The sequence below is a fragment of the Myxocyprinus asiaticus genome, chromosome 6 (genome assembly GCF_019703515.2).
Source record: "Myxocyprinus asiaticus isolate MX2 ecotype Aquarium Trade chromosome 6, UBuf_Myxa_2, whole genome shotgun sequence".
Lineage (NCBI taxonomy): Eukaryota > Metazoa > Chordata > Actinopteri > Cypriniformes > Catostomidae > Myxocyprinus > Myxocyprinus asiaticus.
In genome coordinates this window covers 46,905,437-46,933,319 of record NC_059349.1, presented here as the reverse complement: position 1 = coordinate 46,933,319, position 27,883 = coordinate 46,905,437, and the positions used below count along the sequence as shown (strand labels likewise).

At 37.8% G+C, this 27,883-nt stretch overlaps 1 protein-coding gene across 1 annotated transcript in view; it reads right to left on the bottom strand.

Moving 5' to 3' along the window:
* Nucleotides 1-27,883, bottom strand: part of LOC127443107 (ephrin type-B receptor 1-B) — a 412,296-nt gene that overhangs the window by 79,264 nt on the left and 305,149 nt on the right. The window contains exon 6 of the mRNA XM_051701623.1: nucleotides 15,038-15,162. Within this exon, the coding sequence (XP_051557583.1) occupies nucleotides 15,038-15,162 (125 nt within the window). The remainder of the gene's footprint in view (nucleotides 1-15,037; nucleotides 15,163-27,883) is intronic.

Sequence of the window (27,883 nt, the reverse complement as noted above, 5' to 3'; positions counted from 1 at the left end):
TGTTGATGTGACATAAATAAATCTACAACCCCAATTCCAAAAAAGTTGGGACAGTATGAAAAATGCTAATAAAATAAAAAGGAGTGATTTGTAAATTATATTCACCCTTTGCTACATTGAAAGCACTACAACTACACATCATATGATGTTTTACCTTGTAAATCAGAAGATTACTTGGGTTGGGACAGTCGAGTGTTTACCACTGTGAAACATCACCATTTCTTCTAATAACACTTATTAAGGATTCAGGCACTGAAGACACAAGACACAAGTTTCCCCCATTCATCCATTATGCAGGTCTTCGGCTGCACAATTGTACTGGGTCTTCATTACCGTATTGTGCGCTTCATAATGCACCACACATTCTCAATTGGAGATGGTCAGAACTGCAGGCAGGCCAATCTAGCACCCGGACTCTCTGCTTATTCGGCCAGTATGTTGTATGAAGCTGTCCTATTGAAAATTCCGGTACGTCACTGGGAAAGACGGTGCTGGATGGCAGTATATGCTGCTCCAAAAATTTTACATATCTGTCTGCATTAATGGTGCTCTCACAGATATGCGAGTTACCCATGCCATGGGCACTGACACACCCCTGGCCATACAGACACTGACTTTTGAACCTGACACTGATAACTGCTTTGATGGTTCTTTTCCTCTTTGGCCCAGAGAACACAATGGCAGTAAAAATCCCAGGAGATCAGCAGTTACAGAAATACTCAAACCAGCCCATCTGGCAGCAACAATCATCCATGCGATTATCTAATCAGCCAATCTTGTGACAGCAGTGCTGTGCTTAAAACATCAGATCCGGGTCAGGAGCTTCAGTTAATATTCACATCAACCATCAGAATGGGGAAAAAATATGATCTTAGTGATTTTGACAGTGGCATGATTGTTGGTTTGAATATTTCTGTAACTGCTGATCTCCTAGGATTTGATTGAGAGAGGTCAACAGAGAATGGACAGGCTGCTTCGAACTGTCAAAGTCTCTCTCTCTCTCTCTCTCTCTCTCTCTCTCTCTCTCTCTATATATATATATATATATGTGTGTGTGTGTGTGTGTGTGTGTGTGTGTGTGACTAGGACCAAGAGAATTAAGGCCTCTTTTGTGCCAGTGGCCATTGGGCTATTGAACTCTATTTAAATTGTTTATTTATGCTTTATGCACTTTATGGACGTGTGTCTCCTTTTACGAGATCTTGTATGTGTTATGTGTCTAATGTATTAATGCATTGTCTTATTGTATTTTGTTACTTTTGCTGCAATAAAGTTGAAATTGAAAATTTTAATTTAATTAATTATAGAATTATTCGATGAGAAGACAAAACTAGATCACTCAAAATTTTTTGTTGCCGTGGCAAAGCTAGATTACTCTCACAACCAAACTAGATCAATTGCATTATAATTAGCTAATTATTCATTGATGCGACAACCTAGATAACTTCCATTGTTATTAGTTGGCATGACAAAACTAGATCTCTCTCTATTATTATCCGTTGATTTTAATGGAAGTCTATTTTTGTTGCATCACTCGTTCTCACATACAGGAAGAATAAACTGGAAGTAAACAACATGACGCAATAGTTCTCATTATAATCAACAAAGATTCTACACAGCAAGCATGGGGCATAATGGGAACAATATAATTTAGTCACACTGCATTGTGTCGCTTGCTCAGTATAGATGATGTGTTGAGCCACAGAAGAGAAGGAAGGGGAGAATAAATGGGAAGACAGTGGAAAACACAGGAGAACTGCAGAGCGCTGTAGGCAGGATCAAACCGCATATGTGGGCTTTTATGGATTATGATTTTGCCTTGCATGGGCTTGTTATTATGGAGCATTCTATTAGAGAAATGTAATATTGTAATATTGTTTATGAAGACTAATGCTGGCATGTTAACTGAGAGACATTCTGGATGAAACATATTGTATTTTTAAAAGACGGGAATATCAGATGATTCATAATCGTTTACCTCTGGGCTAAAACGCAAAACAGTCACACACATGTGCGTGTCTGAAAGCAAACACACACATACGGATACACATACGCGCACACACTCACACTCAGGTTCAGCTTCTTAGTGCAGTTAATGGAGGCCCTGACCTTTTGAAAGCGAGTTATCGTCTGTGTAATGAAACACTAAGAGACAGCTCAGAGGAAAAAAGATAGAGAGAGAGAAAGGAGGAAATTTGGATTATAATCAGACTTGAATTAAAGGCTAACTGTCTTGTCTGAGATATGAAAAGCAGGTCTATCTTTGTCTATTTACAATGTAATTTTTCACTCTAACTTCATTCTATATCTCTCAATTATTTCTCTTTTTTTCTTTGAGGATTATTATATAAAAAGGAAACAAATACATGGCCTATATACTGTGTGTCAGATGGTCGTCTGATACTTCAGAGATCTGGGAGTGGCCTGGCAATTTATTTCAGCTTCATTATGGCAAAACACTTGCTTACAACTACATACACGGACAGACATCAGAAGCCTTTGACTTGTGTTGATTGAAGTGTGTTTAGCTACATTCAAAAGAGAAATACTAAAGCCTACAACTTACATACAGCATAGAATAAACTACTATTACACAACTAATATTGGCACATGTAGTACTTTAGGCCATTGGGGTATTCCATACATACAGAAAATTCACATAAACATAAAATTTTTCACAGTATGCATACTTCATACACCCGAAATAATACTAGTAATATGGTAGATTGCTATTGCAAACATTACAAGCCTTAGTTGCCAAATTGCTTGCAATGTTTCTTATCTGTAAGTCGCTTTGGATAAAATTGTAAGAGATGTGCACAGTAACCATTTTGAATAATCGGTTAACTTCGAGGATTCACAAACAGTTATTCGTTTTTTGTCAAATGTTGGGACTCAGGAATGAAGAATATTAGCATGGAGTAAAGTCCACAGTGAGCTTAAATAGCGCAATATAAATTGGTCTTATTATACAAACTGGTTATTGGTCAACGCTCAAATTGTCATGTGCGTGGAGTTACATTGCTGAGGTTTATTACCCTCTTTAGGACCAACACTTTTCAAGTATATCGCCCTATGCTTGAAAAAATTACCGAACCCTGCCCGAAATCTGATGGTTTCTCAAGTCCTGTCGGGCTCAGGATCCATACTTATATTGCATGTGTAAAATAACCAACTAGTAATTTTAGTATTCGAATACAGTGTCAAATGGTTGACCAAATAACAACTATCGGTGCACGTTCCTAAAAAGCGTCTGCTAAATGACAGACTACAATGAAAATGTAATAGTTAGTGTGTTTACAAAAATACTATAATACTTTTTATGTTAAAACTAATTTTATTAAAGGGAGAGGGCATGCTAAGTCAGTTAAGTGACTTAAGTTAAAAAAAAAAAAACTTTAAGTGATAAAAGTAAAAAACAATTATATATATATATATATATATATATATATATCCTCTATCAGATCAGATTTATACACCAGCAACCAAAACGTATTTTGTTTGCTGGATGGGGGAGTAAAGCTGGTCATTACACAGGGGTAGACTATGACCCTTAGCTTTCAGCTAGTGCAGATAACCAACAGATGTGAATAGGGTAAGATGCACAAATGTATGCAGGTTATCTTCAGATGCCGATATTTATTCCCAATTTTGCATGAAGGAAAGAAAGTCATATGTGTTTGAGAATAAAACTGATGACAGAATTTTAATTTTTGGCTGAAATATCTCTTTAATGCCGGACAGGGTCTTGGAGAGCACTATAGTTGATGTTAGACCTCACAGACTTCACCAGTTCATGTTACCGGAGTACAACAGCATCTAGAAGTTCACAGGAAATGTGGCTGCATGGGGCCACATCTTCGGTAGTTCTCCATTAGTCTTGATGACTGAGGTTGGAAAACTCATGACCTCTTGTCCCAGAAAACGACCACGGCATCTACAAGCATCCAGCTAGTTTTCTCACTCAGAAAGGGAAATCTTAGATGGTTGAAATGAAACTGCGGCCTATCCTTCTGTGTTACTGGAAGTGACAACTTCTGCTGGTAATTGACCGCAATGTTGTGGCAGCCTGCAGCTCTTTTGAAGAAAGCTGAAAAGTTCTGCACGGTGTCTCAGCACAGGTGAAATACAGAAGCCTCTCAGGGGATGTGTGAGTGAGTACAGCCAGACAAGGTTATTTCAGACAGAAACAGGATATTCAATGAGAAGAAAAATGTATGGCGGGACATTTTATCCATTGGGAATTGATTAGATCATAAAACATGGGTGTTAGATACCAGAATGGACCAAGAATAAACAGATTTTCTGATTTTGATTAACATGATCCAATATACCTTACAACTTGCATTGGGAACACAGAACCATTTCTTATTCAGAACTGGTTACTTAAAAAAAATAAAAAATAATAATAATCATATTTTAATGACTTTTGATTTCGATAATGATTCATGAAAGAGCATTCAGCCAGTGTAGTATAATGAGCCAGTTCTTTTGAATCTACAGCATGAAACATACAACGCATCCCAGTGTAGTCCGATTGTGAAACAAATGACTCTTATTAGGCGGTTCTTTTGAATTTACAGCGCGAAACAAAGCGCGTCCAGTGTAGACTGATTCTCAAACAAATTACTCTTATGAGGCGCTTCTTTTGAATCTACAGCACGAATCATACAGCACAACTAGTGCTGTCCGATTCCCAAACAAATTATTCTGATGAGGCAGTTCTTTTGAATTTACAGCACGAAACAAAGCACGTCCAGTGTAGTCTGATTCTCAAATAAATTACATTTTTGAGGTTATTTTGAATCTACAGAGCGAAACAAATAGCACAATTAGTGCTGTCCAATTCCCAAATAATTGACTTTGATGAGGAGGTTCTATTAAATCTACAGCGCAAAACATACAGCATGTCCAGTGTAATCTGATTCCCAAACAAATGACTATGATGAGCAGGTTCTATAGAATCTACAACGCGAAATATACATTGCGTCCAGTGTAGTCAGATCCTCAAACAAATTACTCATATGAGCCGGTTCTTTTTGTGGTGGTGTAACGACCTCCCCCTAATGAAATTTGACATGGGTAACACTGATTGAGCCACCTATCAGCGGGACGCACGGAACTATATATAGGGGCCGTGTTCTAACCAGAATTGTTTCCAAATGCTGTCCGGTGTGTGTGGTGCATGTCATTGCGAGAGAGCAGAGGCTGAATGCACACGCCATTCGCTAGAGAGTCGAGGTTGATTCTATGATCTGCGCTGGGAGAGGGTTTGCTCATTTGCAGGTAGGCGCTAGTTCCTCTTCCGTGTTGGTACTGGTGTGAGTGCACTAGCAGCGTTGCGACTAGTGTTTGTGTTTTAGAACATTCGGGTGTGTTCACCCTCTCAGTTGGCGTGGGTATTTCTATACCGAGGGTGGATTGGATAATTTGTGCCAATATGGTTGTCGTGGCTGCTCCTTGATCGAGTTGGAGAAGCTTCACTTCCGGTATGTATGCACTAGTGAGTGTTTAGTGAGGGGTTTTAACGTAATACATATGTATTTAATACTTTTGTTGTTGCAGGCGGACTGGTCACGTTAATGCCCTGAAAACTGTCCCTGCTAATAGGGCTACGCAGGAGGGCCTCTTCCGTCGGAGACGCTGCTGCTGCTGCTGCTTTTTTTTTTTTTTTTTTAGCTGCAGTGCTTGATGTTGTGTTTTTTTGTGTGGGTGTGTTTCCTTTCTGTTGATTTGTTTCTGTTTATTTACTTTGCTTATGTTTTATGTGTATGCCTTCTGATCGGTTTATGTGTGCTTTTGTGAGGTTTTCCCCATTATTGCAGTTGGAAGTTTTTTTGTGTTTTATTTCCTTTTTCTGTTTTCATTGTCCTTTATGGATATTGGCTGGGCTTCTGCCGTTAACGAGTGGTATTGTGATTATGTTAGTGTCTTTGATGGTGTCTAGTTTTATTGGTTTTCTTTAAATCTTTTTTTCTTCCTATTTTTTCCCCCTTTTCAATTTAATTGTGTATGGCTGTGAACTGAATTTGTTTTCTTTTTTCATAGGAGCTGAGGACCTCCAGCAGGGGAGCCTGCTTTGGGTTACGGGTTTCTTCTTCACGTGTGCCATGCTCCTGATATTAAAGTGTGCGTGTGCGCACGTGTGTGGGGTGATTTTCTTTTTCTTTATTATTTGAACCCTGCTGATAAACTCGGCTCCTACGTTGATGTATCACTGTACTCCATTCACCACGGTATGTGTTTGCGAATGGCACCTTTGCCTGTGCAGAATTAAGTCTGAGTGTCCGGTGTGACTGAAGTGTGATCGTTTTGTTTTTGGTGTTCTTTTTCTTTATTTAGGTTCTTTTTCTTTATTATTGTTTGATATTTAGTGACTCTTCTTTGGACTGATTTGAGAGCCATTTTAAGTCATGATGGTCTTTAAATAAATTGTTTTAATTGATTGAATATTAAATAAAGGTTTTATTTTCGTACACTCACGTCTCCTACCTCTCTCTCATGAAACACACCTGTGTGGCCTTATTTCTACATTTCCAGTAATTCTGGTAACCCTCCCAGGGGGATGTGCCTGGGTGGCGTAGTCGAGGTAGAAAGAGAGTAGCACTTTCTTTTTCTGTATTACATATTGCTGCTTCGTCACATTTTGAATCTACACTGTGAAACAGAGGGCAACCAGTGTTGTCCAGTTCACAAACTAATGACTCTTATGAGCTCGATATTTACTCCCAGTCCAGCCCTGCATGAAGGAAAGTAAGTCATATGTGTTTTAGAATAAGATGATGATGACTAACTGATGACAGAATTTTCATTTTTGGCTGAAATATCACTTTAATGCCGGACAGGGTCTTGGAGAGCACTATAGTTGATGTTAGACCTCACAGACTCCAGCAGTTCATGTTACCAGAGCACAACAGCATCTAGAAGTTCATTGGAAATGTGGCTGCACAGGGCCACAGCTTCAGCAGTTCTCCATTAGCCTTGATGATTGAGGTTGGAAAACTCATGACCTCTTGTCCCAGAAAACTACCACAGCATCTACAAGCGTCCAGCTAGTTATCTCACTCAGAAAGGGAAATCTTAGATGGTCGAAGTGAAACTGCGGCCTATCTTTCTGTTACTGGAAGTGACAGCTTCTGCTGGTAATTGACAGTGTTGTAGCAGCCTGCAGCTCTTTTGAAGAAAGCTGAAAAGTTCTGCACAGTGTCTCAGTACAGGTGAAATACAGAAGCCCCTCAGGGGATGTGTGAGTGAGTACAGCCAGACAAGTTTATTTCAGACTGAAACAGGATATTCAATGAGAAGAAACATGTATGGCTGGACTTCATTTTATCCATTGGAAATTAATTAGATCGTAAAAAGTGGGTGTTACATTCAAGAATGGACCAAGACTAAACAGCTATTCTGATTTTGATTAACATGGTCTAATATACCTCACAACTAGCTTTGGAAACACAGAACCATTTCTTATTCAGAACTGTTTACTTCTCAATTCCCAAATGAATGAATCTCTTGACACAGTTCTTTTGAATCTACAGCATGATACATACAGCACAACCAGTGCTGTCCAAATTTCAAACAAATGACTCTTATGAGCCGGTTCTTTTGAATCCACAGCAAGATACACACAGCACAACCATTGTTGTCCAATTCCCAAAAGAATGACTCTTACGAACTAGTTCTTTTGAATCTACAGTACGAAACATACAGCACAATGAGAACTGTCCAATTCACAAACGAATGAATCTCTTGAGCCGGCTCTTTTGAATCTACAGCAAGATACATACAGCACAACTAGTGTTGATCAGTTCCCAAACGAATGACTCATATGAGTCAGTTCTTTTGAATCTACTCCAGAATACATCCACCGCTACCTTCTGAAAGAAGGACTTTAATCAGATGCTATTTTTACTGAATCAAAAATGTACTGAACCACAAATCATTCATTTCACCATGTCCACCCCGTGAGACTTAAAACAGAGTAATTACTGACTGGTTGTCCATTTGATAATGTGTTGAAGATACAACATTTTTGTTGTTTTGTTGTAATTAGTGGAAGCCTTTAAAAACAAATATATATATATATATATATATATATATATATATATATATATATATATATATATATATATATCTTAATGAAAATGTCTTGCTGTCCAGCAAACCGTAAAAAGACCCTCGTGCGATGACCTCATCTTGATAGATGCAGTGCTGGGCTTGAGTTAGTAATGTATTCACACGTATGACTCCACATTACCAGATGCTCTTTTTCATTATGCATAAACTGACAGTTGAATGCTTTATTTATTTATTTACAGTGAGTTTGAAGTTTTAAACTTTCATTTGGATTTACTTTCCGGTCATGTTGGATAACTAAGGTCAGTCTTTACTGGTTGCGGCTGGAAGCTGCTGAGTGGGCATGGCCAGTTCGCCACCAATCAAAAACAACCTTTATAATGGTATCAAACCTCTCCAAAAGCTGCCTGAACACTTTTCCTTCAACAGTACGTGTCTTTACACCCTCTTTTAATCCGAACCATGTAAATAGCCTTTTAAAACACTGTTACAAACACAATATTGTACATACTTCTGTAAAACACGAACAAGAAGGTAATTATACGTTGTCAAAAAGCAGATGAGGTTGAAGCACAGTAAACAAGCACTGAAATATGCTTTCCACATCGCTTGTGTTTTCATGCCCAAAACAAAGACACATAATGATATTTTCTGTATGGCGTCTGATTCCGAAGTACCTTTCCTCATCTCTGTTTTATAAATCAGCATATGATTACACGGCATGCATATTTATAAGGAAATGAGTGCTGCACTTGTACTATTTGCATTTGAGCAAACTATTGTTGAGAGGAGAGAATTATCCCGGATATAGATATTATTATCCCAGAGCTTTTGATTAAGCTCATTTTCATAATGCAGCTCATTTGTCTTACCAAACATCATTTCAGAAACGACAATAGTCATAGATTTTTCCTTCAGACTCAGAAAATGTGTGGCTGAAGAATGTTCAAAGACTTCAGTTATTATATAAAATAGAGAAAGTTTGTGTGCGTCAATTTTCGATTCTACTGACTAGTGTTGGGTGTGACGCAGTACAACATACAATTTTAATTGAGGAATATTCAGCATTCAATACAAGTTAAGCTCAATCGACAGCATTTGTGGCATAACATTTATTACCACAAAAAAATCATTTTGAATTGCCCATCCTTTTCTTGAAAAAAAAAAAAAAAAAGCAAAAATCTTGGTTACATTGAAGCATGGGGTAAACATAAAAAATCTCACAGTTTCAAAAGTAGAGCCAAAATACATAAACAATATTGTGTGTTAACATGATTTTAGTAATAAACTTGTTTACTATCCTTTTCCGTGTAAGGTTATATCCAATTTTACAACTTCGATGCCATGATGACATAACACCGCAAACCCTACAGCCCTAAAACGATCGTAAAAATGACGGATTTAAAACATTATACAGCTTAAATAATAGGTTTAACAGCTTCACATTTCTGCCATAAAGTGGCCCCACTCACCTCGATTTTTGCTTTTTTTAAGAAAAGGAGGGACAAGTCTAAAAAAAAAATATATATATATATACAACAGTTAGTTCCAGTCCTCGAATAGCACTGATGGTCTCACACCATCAGCACTAGGATGCTTCACTGTGTGTATCACTCCGCTTGTGTTCGTTTCGTTCTAAACTAAAGTGTAAGAGCAGTGCATATGTGTTAAGTGCTACTGTATGTGTCTCTTTTTACATGTATTTATTATTATTTTTTTTTAACATTACATATGTTAGCCAGCAGGTGGTGGCAAAAGATCAGTTTTGTGTGTAATATGAGCCAGTTAGGTGAAGTGAAGTGAATCCGCGAGAGCCAGTGTTTACATACAACAGCTCTACGTGATCGCTTGTATTACTACTACACTACTAAAGCTAGGAAATAGCTTTAAACGGCTTTAAACGAACAACTCCAGCATTACGGCTCATCACAGCTGAGAGACACAACAGACTGATTAATTACACAAACTCCAGACATTTACCTCTTACCAGACTTTCCACATTGGAGAGGACGTGCTGTTTAAAATGGCGGAGAAGATTGCGAAAAGACTATAGTGAAAGACTTTTGTGCACCGGCTACCGCAAAATAGGGAGAAATACCCTCGCTTGGATGGCTATTTTTCTACTGAAAAAGCTGATCTTCAGAAAGCTGACAGCATCTCTGCTTGGGTGTGGCAACAGGTGATTGCACATGTTCCATCTCTCTTTCTCTCACTATCTCTCTCTCTCTCTCTCTCTCTCTCTCTCTCTCTCTCTCTCTCTCTCTTTCTCGCTCTCTCTCTCTCTTTCTCACACCCACACCCATCCTTGTTTATCCAACAACTTGTTAGAAACAGCACAAGCCGTGATACTATTTCTGAAGTGACATTTTTGAATTACTAATGGAGGCTTGGACGCATCATTTGGTTTGAACGAGCAATGGCTGATTCTGATCCGTCACGTAAAAAAGTAGTTCCATGCATAAATGCATTTTTATGACCATACTCAGTTTTTTCTAATTTTTAAAATGTACTTGTTCATTTAACTGTTGTATATAAGCAATATCACACTCGCAATCGTGCTATATGGCCCTAAATCAGCACTGCTGTGATTACCAGCGGCACTCAGCTGACTCACAGCAGTGCTGATGTAGGGCCATATTGCACTCTTGCTCGTGTGATATTGCTTATATATATATATATATATATATTATTATTATTATTATTATTATTTTAATTTTTTTTTTTTTTTTTTTTGTGGTAATCAACATTATGCCACAAATGCTGTCAACTGAGCTTAACTTGTATTGAATTCAGAATATTCCTTTAACAATGGTAACATTTAATGTCTATCAATAGTATAGTATATAATTTTGATAAAAATTATTGCAGTCTCTTTCATTTGGTTGCACACTCTCAGTTTCCATCAAATCAAAGTCGATATCAATAACCCTTTTTTTTTTTTTTTTTTTAATGAAAATACTCACATTACTTTATACACAAACATAAAATAAGTTATTTACCATTTTTACAGCCTGTGTGTAATTTCTTACAGGAACTTCTTTAAAGTATCAAAAAAAGGCTACCCCTCAAGGATTAGCCTGTGTATATCATAAAAACAGCAGAAAGGCTGTCATTACAAATGTTTATGTTTGACAGTGATGTGTGGCATATTGGTAGAGTCGCTCCTAATGTACAGACAGCCTTGAATATAGCAATCTGTCTGTAAATGTATGGAGGGCTGTAAAAATATAGTGTGTGAGAGTGTTTTTTATATCAGTCCTTGGTTGAACAAATGTCAGCAGTTGTCCAGTATATGACAAGAAACATCAGGCAGGGAATATAGGCATAACTGCAAGCAAGAGTGTGTATATGTGCTATTTTGTGTCCATCATGCAATGTCGTGGTGAAGTAATGTCTCTGAAAGGGGTGAGGGCAATGGAGGCAGCATATGTGTGTGTGTGTGTGTGTGTGTGTGTCTGGAATCATTGGGTGTAATTGGTGTGAGAGGGTCTGTTTCAGCGTCTCTCTGCAGGGATCGGGCAGCGAAATAACTGAACCCGGCCACCCGCCCGTCAATGCTGTCTCCTAGCAACCCACTGTACCTAACGTCCACACTATGACATCACAATGGGATCTCTGAGACATCCTTTGACTGCATCTCTCTCTCTTTTTTCTGGAGTCTCAAACTCAAAACATTCTCTCAGAAAGACTGCCAGGCAAGAAAAAGTGGAACGTATCATGTAAAGAGACAGTTTTGTAACATCATTTTTAGATGTTTGAATGTTTTTACAAACTATGCGGCAAGTTATGTAAGAATGTTTTTTAAGAACTATGCAGCAATTTTTGCAAGAATTAGATATTTTATGTTCTCTGTCTTTACTCCAGAAGTCCACCACAAGCTCCTTGGTCTTACTGACGTTGAGGGAGAGGTTGTGTTCCTGACACCAGCGTGTCATCATTGTCAATGATCAGACCTACTACCGTAGGAGAGGGAAAGGTTGAAAATGTCAGTAAAAACACAAGCCAGTTGATTGGCGCACACTCTGATTACGCAGCCCAGAATGCCGTCTGGACCCGCGGCTTTATGGATATTCACCCGTCGGAAGGATCGGGTTACGACTGCTACAGAGACGGAGAGTGAACTAACCTCTGTAGCTTCGGCCACGGGAGTTCTCTTCGTGAGGTCAGTGTTGTTTCCCTCGAAACGAGAATAAAAAGTATTAAGCTCATCCGAGAGAGAGTTTTTATTCCCTTTGAAGTCCGTGATGATATTAATTCCCTGCCACATGCTTTTAGAGTTGGTGTTGAACTGTCCTTCAATCTTGTCCCTGTATTGGCGTTTGGCTGCTCTGATAGTTTTGCGGAGGGCATAACTGGCTTGTTTATGCTCCTCCACGTTCCCGGAATTAAATGCGGTGGTCCGCACATTAAGTGCTGCACGAACATCGCTATTAATCCATGGTTTCTGGTTAAGGTAGATACGTATTGTTTTGGTCGGCACTACATCATCTATGAATTACCTGATGAAACACGTTACGGTATCAACGTAGACCTCGATGTCGTCATCAGAGGCGGAACGGAACATCTCCCAGTCCACGTGATCAAAACAGTCTTGTAGCACAGAATCTGATTGGTCTGACCAGCACTGGATCGTTTTGAGGGCGGGTGCTTCCCGCTTACAGGCAGAAGGAGAACGGAAGAGTGGTCCGATTTGCCAAATGGTGGGTGGGGCAGGGATTTGTAGCCAACCCGGAAGGGAGAGTAGCAATGGTCAAAAACCCGGTCCCCTCGTGTTTTGAAATTGATGTGTTGGAAGTATTTTGGTGCTATTGACTTGAAGTTGGCTTTGTTTAAAGTCCCCTGTCACAATAAACGTGGCCTCAGGGTGCGTGGTTTCCTGCTTGCTCATACTCTCATACAGTTTCTTGAGTGCCCGGTCTGTGTCGGCTTGTTGGGGGATATACACAGCTGTGATAATGACCGCTGTGAATTCCCTCAGTAGCCAGAATGATCAACACAGAAGCATGAGAAATTCCAGATCAGGAGAGCAGAAAGACTTGATAGAATTTACGTTCCTCTGATCACACCACGATTTTTTTATCATAAAACATACACCACCACCTCTGCTTTTACCTGAGAGGTCTTTCACTCTGTCCGCTCGGTGGACTGAGAATCGCATGAGTTCGATGGCTGAGTCTGGAATCTCCGCAGAAATCTAAGTTTCTGTAAGGCAGATAATGCAGCAGTCCCTCGTCTCTTGTTGGAAAAATATCCATGCTGTCAGCTCACAGAGCTTGTTGTCCAGAGACTGAACATTTGCCAGTAGAATGCTGGGTAGTGGGGGTCGATTTGTGTGATGTCTTAGTCTGTCGAGAACGCCGGCTCTCCTTCCCCTTTTACGGCTGTGTTTCCGCGGCCAGGCTGCCAAGACACACGCTGTCGTGTTTCAAAGCAGTGGGTCGGCATTGAGGTATTTAAAGTCCGGATTTCGGTGTGCTATTGAAGAATGGTTTTATGAACTATGCAACAATTTCCGTAAGAATTCGTCAATTTGCGTAAGAATGGCTTTATGAACTGCAATTATTTTTTTGTAAGAATTATATAATTTATGTAAGAATGGCTTTGAACTATGCAACAATTTTCATAAGAATTTAATAATTTATGTAAGATTGGTTTTACGATTTATGCAAAAATTTTCATAAGAATTGAGAATTTACTGAAGAATGTTGTGGCAGCGGGGGCATGTGCAAGCACCCTTACCGCTTTCTCTCTCTCCGGACGGACGCTTGAACATGCCCCCGCTGCCACAAATGTATTTACGATATATGCAAGAAACTTCATTAGAATGACAGTTTACATTAGAATGGTTTTACAAACTATGCAAACATTTTCGTAAGAATACGACAATTTATATAAAAATGGTTTTACAAATTATGCAACAGTTTTCTTAAGAATTTGACAATTTACGTTAGAATGGTTTTACAAACTATGCAACAATTTTCGTAAGAATTCGATAATTTATGTAAGAATGGTTTGACAGACTATGCAAAATTTTCATAGGAATTCGACAAATTATGTAAGATTGACTTTACGAACTATGCAAGAATTTTCGTAAGAATTCGATAATTTATGTAAGAATGGTTTGATGAAATATGCAAAAAATATCTTAGAATAACAGTTTACATTAGAATAGGTTTGTGAACAATGCAACAATTTTTGCAAGAATATGACAATTTATGTAAAAATGGTTATACAAACTATGCAATAATTTTCATAAGAATTTGACAATTTACCTAAGAATGGTTTACCGAATTATGCAACAATTTCTGTAAATGTATGCAATAATTTTTACAAACTATGCAACAATGTATGCAATAATTATTTTACAAACTATTTAGTCAGATCCAAGTCAAATTTAGCATTTTATTTTTAAACTGCGATTTTGTAAAGACATGTTCTTGGATTCTTGTTGGTCCTAGAATAACATTTCAAATCAACCAATCAGATCTGAGGGTTTGGTTTAGGGCCAACTACACATTTTATCAACATACTTTTGTCTGATTTTAGGAGTAGGTTATGGTTAGGTTTGGTTTGGACAGTCTTAGTTTGAGTGGAATGTTGTTTCAGAACCAACAAAATATGTTGATCCAGAAACATGTTGTACTGTCAAAATCATGGTAAATATTTTATTTTGAATCAGTTCATTGAAACCAATCAATGAATCAATAAATCAAACCTTTGAACTGCTCTTTCTTTCATTTGACCCAATTGCAGTCCTGCATTATCGATTTCTCTGTGATAAAGTTTGAAATGACTCGACAGATGAACAAATTAACACGATAAATCTTTAAATCTCTAGGAGGAACCCAGACAAAAGAGGAGAGAGTAGCTTTCCGCAACCACCTATAAAAATAAAATAAAATACAAATTCTATAATGGTGAAACATCACAAAGGCAGTAAACACTCACACACTTGTCTTACCTTCTCATAGTAGCGTAGCTCATAATCCAGAATGATTCCATTGGGCTGTTCAGGCTGTGGCCATGACAACGTGATGCTTTTCATCGTAGAACTGACCTGATGCATTATAGGAACAATGGACGGAGCTGAACGAGAGAGGGGAAATACAAGAAGGAAAACCAAGTTAAAAATCATTCTAAACAGTCATTTTTCCTGCTGTGTAGACTTAGCTAGCAGATTGATCTACCACTTTAAAAAATGGAGCACACACCCACACACACTAAGAGTATGATGAAAGAGGCAGATGCAAGGGCGATTGGAGTTGTTTAATAGCTTCGTGAGAAAGTGCCCTTTGCAATGGAAGCCCATTTCTCAGTTCAAGCTCTCTGGTTGGCTACAGTGTGTTTCTCGTCTAACCGTCTTTAAGACACACCTGACTGAGCATGCACAGCCTCCAAATTAACCCTCTGCCCATTCCATTTATCTCATTCTATTGCGCTCTCTCTCTTCCTCCTGTGCTCCATCCCTTCGTTAAAGTGGTACAACTCTATGCTTAGTTGTGTTGTAACATCACACACACACACACACACACACACACACACACATTTTAAGTTACATGCAGGGTAGTCAAATAACATCTTGTTCAGTACTGTCAGTGCTCTCTCTTTTCCACGTCACTCTCACTTTTCCATGTGGTATGTAAATTGACTGCCAAATTAACCTTTTAAACATAATGAGCATAATTATATAATATAATATAATTTAAAATAATTTAATTTTATAATAATTACTATTTTCTAATCAAATAATTAAATGGACATGAAATAATGATTTGAATTACAGAGCCATGAAATACTATACTATACTATACTATACTATTATATAATATAATAATAGCTAGTTACCAAATAAAAAATAACATGGACATGAAATAATGATTTTAATTAAAATTATTTTATTATGTGAAAAGAAAGAGATTGCAGCATATCCAGAGAGCTGTATAATAATATAATATAATATAATATAATATAATATAATATAATATAATATAATATAGAGTATAATATGGCTAATTTTATTCATTTAACATTACATTTAAAAACCACATATTTATTATTATTATTATTAATTTAAATAATATAATATAATATAACAATTACTATTTTCTAATCAAATAATTAAATTGACATAATGTCAAAAATATCATATATCATTATGTGATAATAAAGAGATTGCGGCATCTCCAGAGAGCTGTATAATATTATAATATAATATAATATAAATATTTATTATGTCATTAAACATAATACAAAATATAATACAAAATGTCATCAATAACAATTTATTTGGATCATAATTGTCTCTTTCTAACTGTATGATCATGTGTGTTTATTTAGCCATTTGTTAAATTTCTGATGTAATACTGCTCGAATTCTGAATTGTATTATCCGTGTTGGCTGAACGTGTGTTAGTGTGTATATTGTGCGTGTGCATTGGCTCAAACTTTTTTCCCCCCTCATCTTCCACCATCCTCACATCCCCATTGTCTTCCTCTTTTCTGCTTTTCCATCTTTCTCACTGCCTCTGACCCTCAACAAGACATTTGCTTTAACATTAATCATAGTCACACTCCATGCCAAACACATGAGACAGAAACCGACAAAGAGAGCAAGACACCACCAATGAATTCTAAACAGTAGTTCCTTGACCCAGACAACTGCTACAACACTACATGCCTTGTGCAGAGGAAGGTATCATCTTTTTCACTAAGGGATTTTAAGATAGCTATGGGTTTTGCCTTCAGCTTGTCATCTTGGATCAAACCAACTGCAGATTTGCAGTTTCCCTTTAGATGACTGTACCCAATTCATAAACGCCCTCGTGAGAAAATGTTACTCTAGTGGCATTTATGCAGGTATCACCACACTGTCTCTCTGTGGCCACTTATTACCACTTACTTTGTTTTCAATCCAATGGCAAGTACTATCAAGGCCAATATCACCGATTTCAATGCCAATAAAGATACCTCTATTAAATAGATGTTTTTTTTTTGTTTCTTTTTGTGCAATTTCTGAGTATAATATGGCTAATTTTATTCATTTAATATTACATTTAAAAGCCACATTTGTTTTTATTATTATTATTATTTATAGGCCACTAGCAGACTAGCAGACATCTGTTTGTGTTTATAATTTATAAACAAATAAAATAAAAAATAAATAAAAAATAAAAGATTTTAATTCAAATATATTGATAACAACCAAGTGCTGTCTTTGACTGCTTGTGTCTTTTAACATTTCTGTACATTAAGATGAGTGGAAGAAGAAATAGATCCAATCATATGCAACTATTTGGTTATATAGTTCATTTTTTTATTCACTGTGAATCTAGCAATAGTTTTCATGGTAAATAAATATTAAAATCACTAGTTTAGAAGCTAAAAAACCTTTAGTATCTATGTATTTATGTGAGAATCAATCTTCTTTATCCAGCCAAGCTTTGGTTATCTTTGGATGACATTTTCTTCTTTGACAATAGTGGCTCTCCATGCGCTACACGCGATAAATTGTGAGAACTGCATTAATGTTACTGTACATTTATCTACCTGATATACAGCAACTTTATGCCTTATAGATATGCCTTATATATGACTTTTGCCACATTGTGTCAAGTACTGCTAGCGTGAGTATTTCATTGTTGTTGTTTTTTTATAACAACTCAATTTATTAAAAGTAGGTTCAAGCTACTAACATATTCTGAGTTATTAAAACATTTGACAACATCGGATGATATCCAGACCTTTAAATAATCCTCCAAATGAGGTGAAAACGGCCACAGCAACAACAATAAAAAAAAAAATAATATAAAAAAAAAAAACATTTTCTGTCTCACTCTTCCTTTCTCCTCTGGCAAGAACACTCATTATTTTCTGTATTCGATCTCTCTCAGACCCTTGGCTTCTGTCAACACAATCTCAAATTCTAAAAATATCAATCTAATTAGTGAATGAAATCATAAGGAATTTAACCAGCCTGATCTCATGAAAATGATGTGACTGTAGTTATATTTTTGCAAAATTACATTATGTGGTTCTTTTTCACATACCGCGGCAGTTCCACTGTGTGGAGCTAAAAGCGAGTTAAATTTCTCCCAAACAGATGAGGTTCTCAATGTCAATGCTCAACCAAGATTTTAATCAACTAAACCTACCTACCTCCCTACCATAAACCTTAAACCTAAATCTAACCAATAGTGTCTGAAATGGCACTATTGATTTTTCTACTACTACTTCTACTACTGAAGCAACTACTTAATTTTTTGGTGCTTCTGCCTCAAGTGTCGACTTGCTTGATTTTCAAGACTTGTACCCCGATCCTTTGCATCTAAAGTGCTACGCTTTATCAGTTGAGCTACAGTGCCCTATTGTTAAGGTATTTTGAAGTCATAAGATAGCATTGGGTGAGGAACAGGGCAAAAAGTAATTGTTTATGAACTGATAATCGGCCCTTTTACTTGTGATTTGCATGAAAGTGAATAAAATTTGTTTTTGTAGCTCCTTTACTGTTCATTTCCATGAAAGTGCTTACATTTTGTGAAAATATAGGTATAGTAATGTGATTCTATAAGACCGGGTTGAATCTAGTGAGTCTGGTTCCGAGAACACTTAACAATTCTGGTTCTTTCCCCTCACCCTCGATAATTTGTCCTAAGTAAACAAAAATACCAAATAAAAACCAATACTTTTTGGTAACATATTTTAACATTTTTAATTAACAAATAATGTATTGTTACTTTAAACGAAACAACACATACTTAAAGACGTGTATCTTTAAGCACATGTTGTAATATGACTGTAACTGATTTTGACAGATAAAAAGACTAAATCGGACTACACTGGTCATGTTATGAGTTTGTGGCTGTGTACAACAGCAAGGACAACACAACAGAAACATGTGTTGTATATTTATTGTCTTTATATTAATTTGCAGTACCCAGTCTTTCTCTTTGATCACATTTAATTCAGACTGCGAGCTTACAACTCAGATAAAACATTATGTTGTTTGGCGAAGCCACATTGAAATCACTGTGAGAGTATTTTAGTACAGTGTTCTGTCTGCATCAGTAGAGAAATGCAGATGTTCAAGAACTGTTAACAGAACTGAACATCATGAAATGTTCATGATCATTCAGTTCCAGTAAATAAAACAAATTGAACTTGTTCTGAGAAAGAACCAGTTCTCAATTCCCAACCCTAAATCTGAACTAACTAAAAACATAGTGTCAGCGATTCTTTATCCATTTGGTGATTATGTTTACAGCATTCCGTCTACTGTGGTTCATTGATTCAAATCCAAAATAAAGTAGCTGTTTCTGTTTTTGTCTGCGCCGCTGTTACTATTGAATAAAGTGTGTCTTATAGCAATTACAGCACAGAGCAACTTTCCAAATTCACTTATGCTGTGCGTGATTGGGAGCTTTATTGATCTCCTGTGTGAAAGCAGACTTTTTGCTTTCTTTCATATGGATGGATTCATGCCTCTCGCTTTTCCCAGCCGGTTTATGTTCTGCTTCCCATGGGTTTATTCTAGTGGCTCATGGGAGTTGTGTTTGCTGGTAATTGGTTTTGTAGCCACTGGTCTATGAATTTGGTCTCACTGGGGTAATTGGGGTTTCCCTTTAAGCTTTGAAAGAGAGAGTGAAAAAGAGATTGAAAGAGAGTGATAATACACTTAGTGGAAAAAAAAAGTACTGTAGAAAACCACGGTGCAATGAAAGCATCAGGTAGTAAAACCAAATATACCATTGTATTAAGTGATGACCACTCTCATTTACCATGGTTCCCCAAGAAACTTAAAGGAAACCATGGACCATCTCCAAACCACAGTATTACGATGACACATGTCCAAAAATCCATGGTATTACGATGGTATGTGTTACCATGGTCCAAAATAACTAATGTAATACCATAGTATTTTTGGTACATTTTGGCTATTACTTGGAAGTGATTAAGGTAATTCTTGATTTTGGAACAAACATTGACATGGGGTTGACTGCAAGATCTTTTCCATTTGTTTGTTCACTGAAATAGCTCAGAGTAGCAAGTAAAATATTAGATGTTAATGCTATATCTACTGTACACAGAGATCAGTTTACTGCTTTAAACCAAACTATGTACACCATTCAGAAGCACCAAACAGACCCGTTCTGTTAACAAAAATGGCTTAGACCAGTTTTGGACCAGATTAAACACAGTTTCAATAATTTAGACAAGTTTTAAAACCAGATTAAGTTCCAAAATGGTGGAATAACTTGTTTAGATGGGTATTGCTGGTCTATTACTGGCACAAGCTGGTTAAGTTGGATATTGTTGCAAGAAGAAAAGCTTGAGTGTAGCCATGATGGTTGACCAGCTAAAACAAGCATGAATTGGTGCCCAAAACATAGCTCATGGTCACTGCGATTTTGCCAAAAAAACAAAAAAACAAAAGGACGAAAGATCGATACGCCTGATTAGCATCTTTTGTTGGTCCTGGAAATTAATTCCTGTCAAAGACACAAAGTCCTATCCCTATTTCTAACCCAAGTCCCACCCTAACTATGAACTAGTCCTCAAATCAGAGGGAAATGACTGGATGAAAAGAATGGTACAAGCCCCTAAATCTAACCCTTTCCATATCCCTTAAATCTGATTGGATGCTAGAATTGTTGTTCCAGAACCAACAAGTTTGCTGATCCAGGAACATGTCCTACGTGGTTGATAAGGTGTTTTTAACTGGTTACTGTACAAACATGGTTCAGGGTTAGCTTTCAAGCTACATTCACCAAACTTGGCACAGACCTTCAGATTGTTCTGACTTTTATTTTATGTCTGATTGGAATTACGGTTTTTGCAAAGCGGTTGATCAGTAATTTGAAACAATCCCATATATTTACATTGACAGAATGTTTAAATTCGAATGAGCGAAGACTATTCAAACTCTGGTTGAAGCTGGTAACCTTTTGAACCAGCTTAACAGGTCACCATTCAAATCCGCTTAGCTAGTCAAGGTTGTTTTGTTTTTTTTCAATACATTTTCAGCAGTTGCAGCATTTCCGTTTGCGATATTGCTGTATATGAATCCTCCTTTCCCAGGATCTCTAACACAGCAGATGAAGACACACAGGTAAAAGGAGGGCATACGGACACAAATAAATAATAAAATAAATCTGATAGATAGAAACATTACCAATAACTTGTGGCTTACTGTTTTCAGCATTAGTGGGATAGAGTACTGCAGTTATGAAAAAAAAAGTGTCTGAAATAGAATTGCTTGTAAAGTGGGAGGAACAAGTCATTATAAGAAACTAAGGATGACATTTCTGTTTTCTAACGTAGAGAAAATGACATTATTTCAAAATAAATAATAACACAACATGTTGGAGAGTTTTAGTGACGCATTTACTTGTCCTACTGGACGTTTTCCATGTCTCTGACCCCCGGAGGGTCTGCAGACAGAACAAATTAATTGAATTAACTCATTATGTCCAGAGTTTAGGGGGACAAAAACAGAGAAAAGTCAAACCATTAAAGCTCTATCAGGTTAATGGAAAATTTACATGATTTACTTTTACAAATTTATGAATTTAGTTCAATTATTTTAGTTTAAGTACATTTTATCCTCAAGGTATAAATCCAAAATATAAGAAAGTTCATTTTAGTGACTAAATGGCTTCTGTACTCAATGTTCTAAAATATCAAGACAAACCAAATGAAGAAAGGACAAACCGAAGAGGGACAAACCACAACTGGTGACAGGGTGTTGGGCACCCAAGGCTCATCAACGTGCAAGGGCAACGAAAGCTATCCCATCTGGTCCGAACCGACAATAGGTCTACTGTGGCACAAGTAACAGAAAATTTTAATGATGGTTATGGGAGGAACGTGTCACAACTCACAGTGCATCGTACCCTGCTGCGTATGGGGCTGCCTAGCCACAGACCGGTCAGATTGCCCATGATGACCCCTGTCCACCGTCGAAAGTGCCTACAATGGGCACGTGAGCATTGTAACTGGACCTTGGAACAGTGGAAGAAGGTCACCTAGTCCGATGAGTCCCGTTTTCTTTTACATCACGTGAATGGTCATGTACGTGTGCACCATTTAGGTGGTGGAGGGAGTGTGATACTCTGGGCAATGTTCTGCTGGGAAACCCTGGGTCAGGCCATTCATGTGGACATCAATTTGACACGTGCCACCTACCTAAACATTGTTGAAGACCAGGTACATCCCTTTATACACTGAAGTGTAACAAGATGGCGCCGGTGTGTGTGGCTAGGCGTCTGTTACCTGGTCTTTTTGCTCTCGTCCTCGTCCTGTTTGTGTCTTTTCTGGTCCAAGCTGTGTTGCTTTATGACCACCCTATGCTCATTAACATCAGAGACACTGTTGATGTGTTGCTTAAGCAAGAACTTAGAGGACTGTACACCTATCTTCCTCCAGTCTTGTCTGGTGTGCCATCATGTTTGCGCCAGCTTCCTTGCACCCTTCCATGAAGGAAACATTGAAGAAGACTGGGAAAACGAGGCGGGATATCAATCAAGCTCAAGTTCTACTTGACATCGGTTTCTGTGACCAATTCCTGGCCTCTTCTCCCTGAATACGAGTGGGAGTACCATCGTTGGGTTACCAGTGCACTCTTGAACCGGCACATTTATGGATTCGGCCAATTGTTCCAGAGTTTTTTGCCGAACACCCTCAAAACTAGATCTCCATAAAGGTGGTGTGAATCTCTGTAGCCTTCGCCTGCTGTGTCGTGCATCACAGGTGTTAAGCAACTAAATTTTGAACAAATTGGCATTGGTTAATGTGAGATTGCCATCAAATAAGGCATTTATCTTGAATTACTTTTTTTACTTCAAGAGACTTGGATTTCTTATTTGTGAGCGAGACTTCCCTGCCAACTGGCAATTTAAGTCCCTTTGTTGATATTGTTCCCTTGGACTGCAAATTTTTTAGCTCACCCCGAGCTACAGGTCGGGGTGGAGGGCTTACCTCTATTTTTAAAAACAGTTTTCACTGTCGGTTTTAAAGATGGATATTTTCCCTAGTTTTGAACTGAATTGCAATTGTTTCAATTAGATTTGGTGGAGCCTGTGCTGTGCGTGGTGGTCTATCGGCCGCCTACATTTAATAAGGAGTTCATCCAAGACTTCTCAGATTTTTTAGGGGGAATTTTACAGAATTATGATAGACTTTTAATCATGGGAGACATTAATATCCATATTTGTTGTCCATCAGACCCCCTTGTGAAAGACTTTTTAAATCTGCTTGACTCTTTTAATCTTGTACAGTCTGTGCCCTACACATGAATATGGACATACATTTGACTTAGTTTTATCTTATGATATTTCAGTTTGTTATGTTGGTATCTACGACACAGTTTTCTCTGATCATAAGCCTGTTATTTTTGGTGCTTCTTTCCCATGTCAGAACATCAAACCTCGCCTTCCTGTTCATCTGTCACGCATAATGAATTCTTCAACTGTTAATCAGTTTTCAACAGCATAAACAAGTGCCCTCCATCGTATGTGAGCTCTGAGGCTCTGCTTATTTTATTTGATTCAACCTGATCTATCATCTTAGAATCTGTAGCTCCCCTGAAAGTGAAGCGTAGAAGAAGTAAGTCAGTGCCCTGGCTTATTGATGCCACACGAGCTCTTAGACAGACCTGCAGGAAAGCTGAGTGCAAATGGAAGAAGTATAATGTCCAAGTTTCTAGTGATATTCTAAGGGATTCCTTGCCTAATTATTAGAAGACAGTTAAAGAAATGAAGATAAAGTATTTTTAAATATTATTGAGAAAAACTGTCATAGACCTAGAGTACTATTTAGTACCATAAATTCTGTTATTAATCCTTCTAATGTGGTCGGCCCTGATGTATCAGTAGCTACATGCGAAAATGTTCTCAGATTTTTTGTTACAAAGGTTGCTACTATTAGATCTCAAATTCTACCTGTTGCTTATGACCCATCTACCCCTCTTGTATGCCCTGCTATGTTTGGTCACCTTGAACCTGTATCTTTTCCAAGTTTGGCAAAAATTGTTGATCAATTAAAACCACCTGATTTTACGCATGACATTTTACCGTCAAAATTTCTCAAACAGGTCTTTGATACTGTTGGGCCTAGTACTGTGTCTTTAATCAATAGTTTCCTTCAGGTTCAGGGTCTGTACCAGCCTTTCTTAAACATGCTGTAGTTCAGCCCATTATTAAAAACACAAATCTGAATCCTAGAGTTTACTCCAATTATAGACCTATTTCTAAATTGCCATTTCTCTCAAAAGTTGTTCTCCTTAAGCTGCAGACTTTTTTGGAGAAGAATTTTATTTTGGAAGCATTTCAGTCTGGGTTCAGAGCACATCATAGCACAGAATCTGCACTTTTAAAGGTTCTTAATGATGTTTTGTTAACTGTGGACTCGGTGGATTCTGCAACGTTGGTGCTATTAGATCTTAATGCGGCATTTGACACCATAGACCATGATATTCTTATAGCCCGACTTGAACAGTCTGTAGGGATCCAAGGAAATGTCTTTAATTGGATCAAGTCCTATTTAAGTAATAGAATATATGCAGTTGCTTTGAGCTAATATTCATCTTCTATAGCCCCTCTTACTTGTGGGATCCCGCAAGGCTCTATTTTGGGACCAATTTTGTTTTCATTATACAGGTGCATCTCAATAAATTAGAATGTCGTGGCAGAAGTTCATTTATTTCAGTAATTCAACTCAAATTGTGAAACTCGTGTATTAAATAAATTCAGTGCACAGAGACTGAAGTAGTTTAAGTCTTTGGTTCTTTTAATTGTGATGATTTTGGCTCACATTTAACAAAAACCCACCAATTCACTATCTCAACAAATTAGAATACATCATAGGACCAATAAAAAAAAAAAATTTAGTGAATTGTTGGCCTTTTGGAAAGTATGTTCATTTACTGTATATGTACTCAATACTTGGTAGGGGCTCCTTTTGCTTTAATTACTGCCTCAATTCGGCGTGGCATGGAGGTGATCAGTTTGTGGCACTGCTGAGGTGGTATGGAAGCCCAGGTTTCTTTGACAGTGGCCTTCAGCTCATCTGCATTTTTTGGTCTCATTTTCCTCTTGACAATACCCCATAGATTCTCTATGGGGTTCAGGTCTGGTGAGTTTGCTGGCCAGTCAAGCACACCAACTTTTTTTTGGTCATTTAACCAACTTTTGGTGCTTTTGGCAGTGTGGGCAGGTGCCAAATCCTGCTGGAAAATGAAATCAGCATCTTTATAAAGCTGGTCAGCAGAAGGAAGCATGAAGTGCTCCAAAATTTCTTGGTAAATGGGTGCAGTGACTTTGGTTTTCAAAAAACACAATGGACCAACACCAGCAGATGACATTGCACCCCAAATCATCACAGACTGTGGAAACTTAACACTGGACTTCAAGCAACTTGGGCTATGAGCTTCTCCACCCTTCCTCCAGACTCTAGGACCTTGGTTTCCAAATGAAATACAAAACTTGCTCTCATCTGAAAAGAGGACTTTGGACCACTGGGCAACAGTCCAGTTCTTCTTCTCCTTAGCCCAGGTAAGACGCCTCTGACGTTGTCTGTGGTTCAGGAGTGGCTTAACAAGAGGAATACGACAACTGTAGCCAAATTCCTTGACATGTCTGTGTGTGGTGGCTCTTGATGCCTTGACCCCAGCCTCAGTCCATTCCTTGTGAAGTTCACCCAAATTCTTGGATCGATTTTGCTTGACAATCATAAGGCTGCGGTTACGTATTCTCTCGGTTGGTTGTGCATCTTTTTCTTCCACACTTTTTCCTTCCACTCAACTTTCTGTTAACATGCTTGGATACAGCACTCTGTGAACAGCCAGCTTCTTTGGCAACGAATGTTTGTGGCTTACCCTCCTTGTGAAGGGTGTCAATGATTGTCTTCTGGACAACTGTCAGATCAGCAGTCTTCCCATGATTGTGTAGCCTCGTGAACCAAACTGAGAGACCATTTTGAAGGCTCAGGAAACCTTTGCAGGTGTTTTGAGTTGATTAGCTGATTGGCATGTCACCATATTCTAATTTGTTGAGATAGTGAATTGGTGGGTTTTTGTTAAATGTGAGCCAAAATCATCACAATTAAAAGAACCAAAGACTTAAACTACTTCAGTCTGTGTGCATTGAATTTATTTAATACACGAGTTTCACAATTTGAGTTGAATTACTGAAATAATTGAACTTTTCCACGACATTCTAATTTATTGAGATGCACCTGTATATGCTTCCAATTGGGTCAGATTTTAACAAACATGGAATATCTTTTCATTGTTACACAGATGATACTCAAATTTATCTGCCTGTGAAAAATAAAAGTAATTCATTAGAATATCTTATAGCTTGCTTAAAGAATTTTAAATCGTGGCTGTCTTTGAATTTTTTACATTTAAATGATTGTAAAACATTGTTGAGATTGTTGTGTTTGGGGCCCCTGATGTTCTGGGGTCATCTCATTTCAATCTAGGTCCTCTAGCTACATATTGTAAACTGATGGTGAAGAACTTAGGGGTACTTTTTGATAGTTCACTTAAATTTGAAAAACAGATTAATTCTTTTGTCAAATCAAGTTTTTTTTTTTTTCACTTAAGAACACTGGCTAAGGTTAAGTCTTTTCTTTCGTTTCATGATTTTGAGAAGGTGATGCATGCATTTGTTTCATCATGTCTGGACTATTGTAACTCACTGTACGTAGGTGTTAGTCAGTCCTCCTTGTCATGACTGCAAATTGTCCAGAATGCTGCTGCTAGACTCTTGACCGATACTCACAAACAAGATCACATTACCCCAATATTGGCCTCTCTGCACTGGCTGGTGGTCTGTTACAGGATAGATTTTAAGATTTTATTGTTTGCTTTTAAATCCTTAAATGTTCTTGCACCTTTTTATTTTTCAGACTTTTTGCACTTGCTCACGCCATCTAGATCCCTCAGTTCCTCAGATCAGAAAATCTTGACTGTTCCAAGGTCCAGACTTAAGATGAAGGGTGACCGCGCCTTTGCAGTGGTGGCCCCGAAGCTCTGGAATAGTTTACCTCTGCACATTAGAGCAGCTCCTACACTGGTATCTTTTAAATCTCAGTTAAAAACCCATCTTTTCTCCCAGGCTTTTAGATTGGAGATATATTAGTACCCTTGTGTATTATGTTAATTTTAGTAGTGTTTTTTTTATGTTTGTTGTTATGTACTTGTTTTAATAATGTACAGCACATTGGTCAACTACTTGTTGTTTTTAATTGTACTTTATAAATATATTGCCTTGCCTTCATGGCAATGGTATATGTTCTGTCACACTGCACTCATTGTACGGGAATGGTTTGAGGATCATGATGAGGAGTTCAAGGTGTTGCCCTGGGCTCCAAATTCCCCAGATCTCAATCCGATAGAGCATCTGTGGGATGTGTTGGACCAACAAGTCAGATCCATTGCAGCTCCACCTCGCAACTTATGGGACTTGAAGGATCTGCTGCTAATGTCTTGTTGCTAGATCCCACAGAAAACCTTCATGGGTCTTGTAGAGTCCATGCCTGGGCGAGTCTGCACTGTTTTGGCGGCATGCGGAGGATCAACAGCATATTAGGCAGGTGGTCATAATGTTTTGGCTCATTGGTGTATATATATTTCTTCTGCTTTTGTAGCCCATCCGCCTCAAGGTTCAACATGTTGTACATTTGGAGATGTTATTCTGCTAACTACAATTGTACAGAGTGGTTATCTGAGTAACTGTAGCCTTTCTATCAGCTCGAACAAGTCTGGCCATTCTCTGTTGACCTCTCTCATCAACAAGGTGTTTCTACCC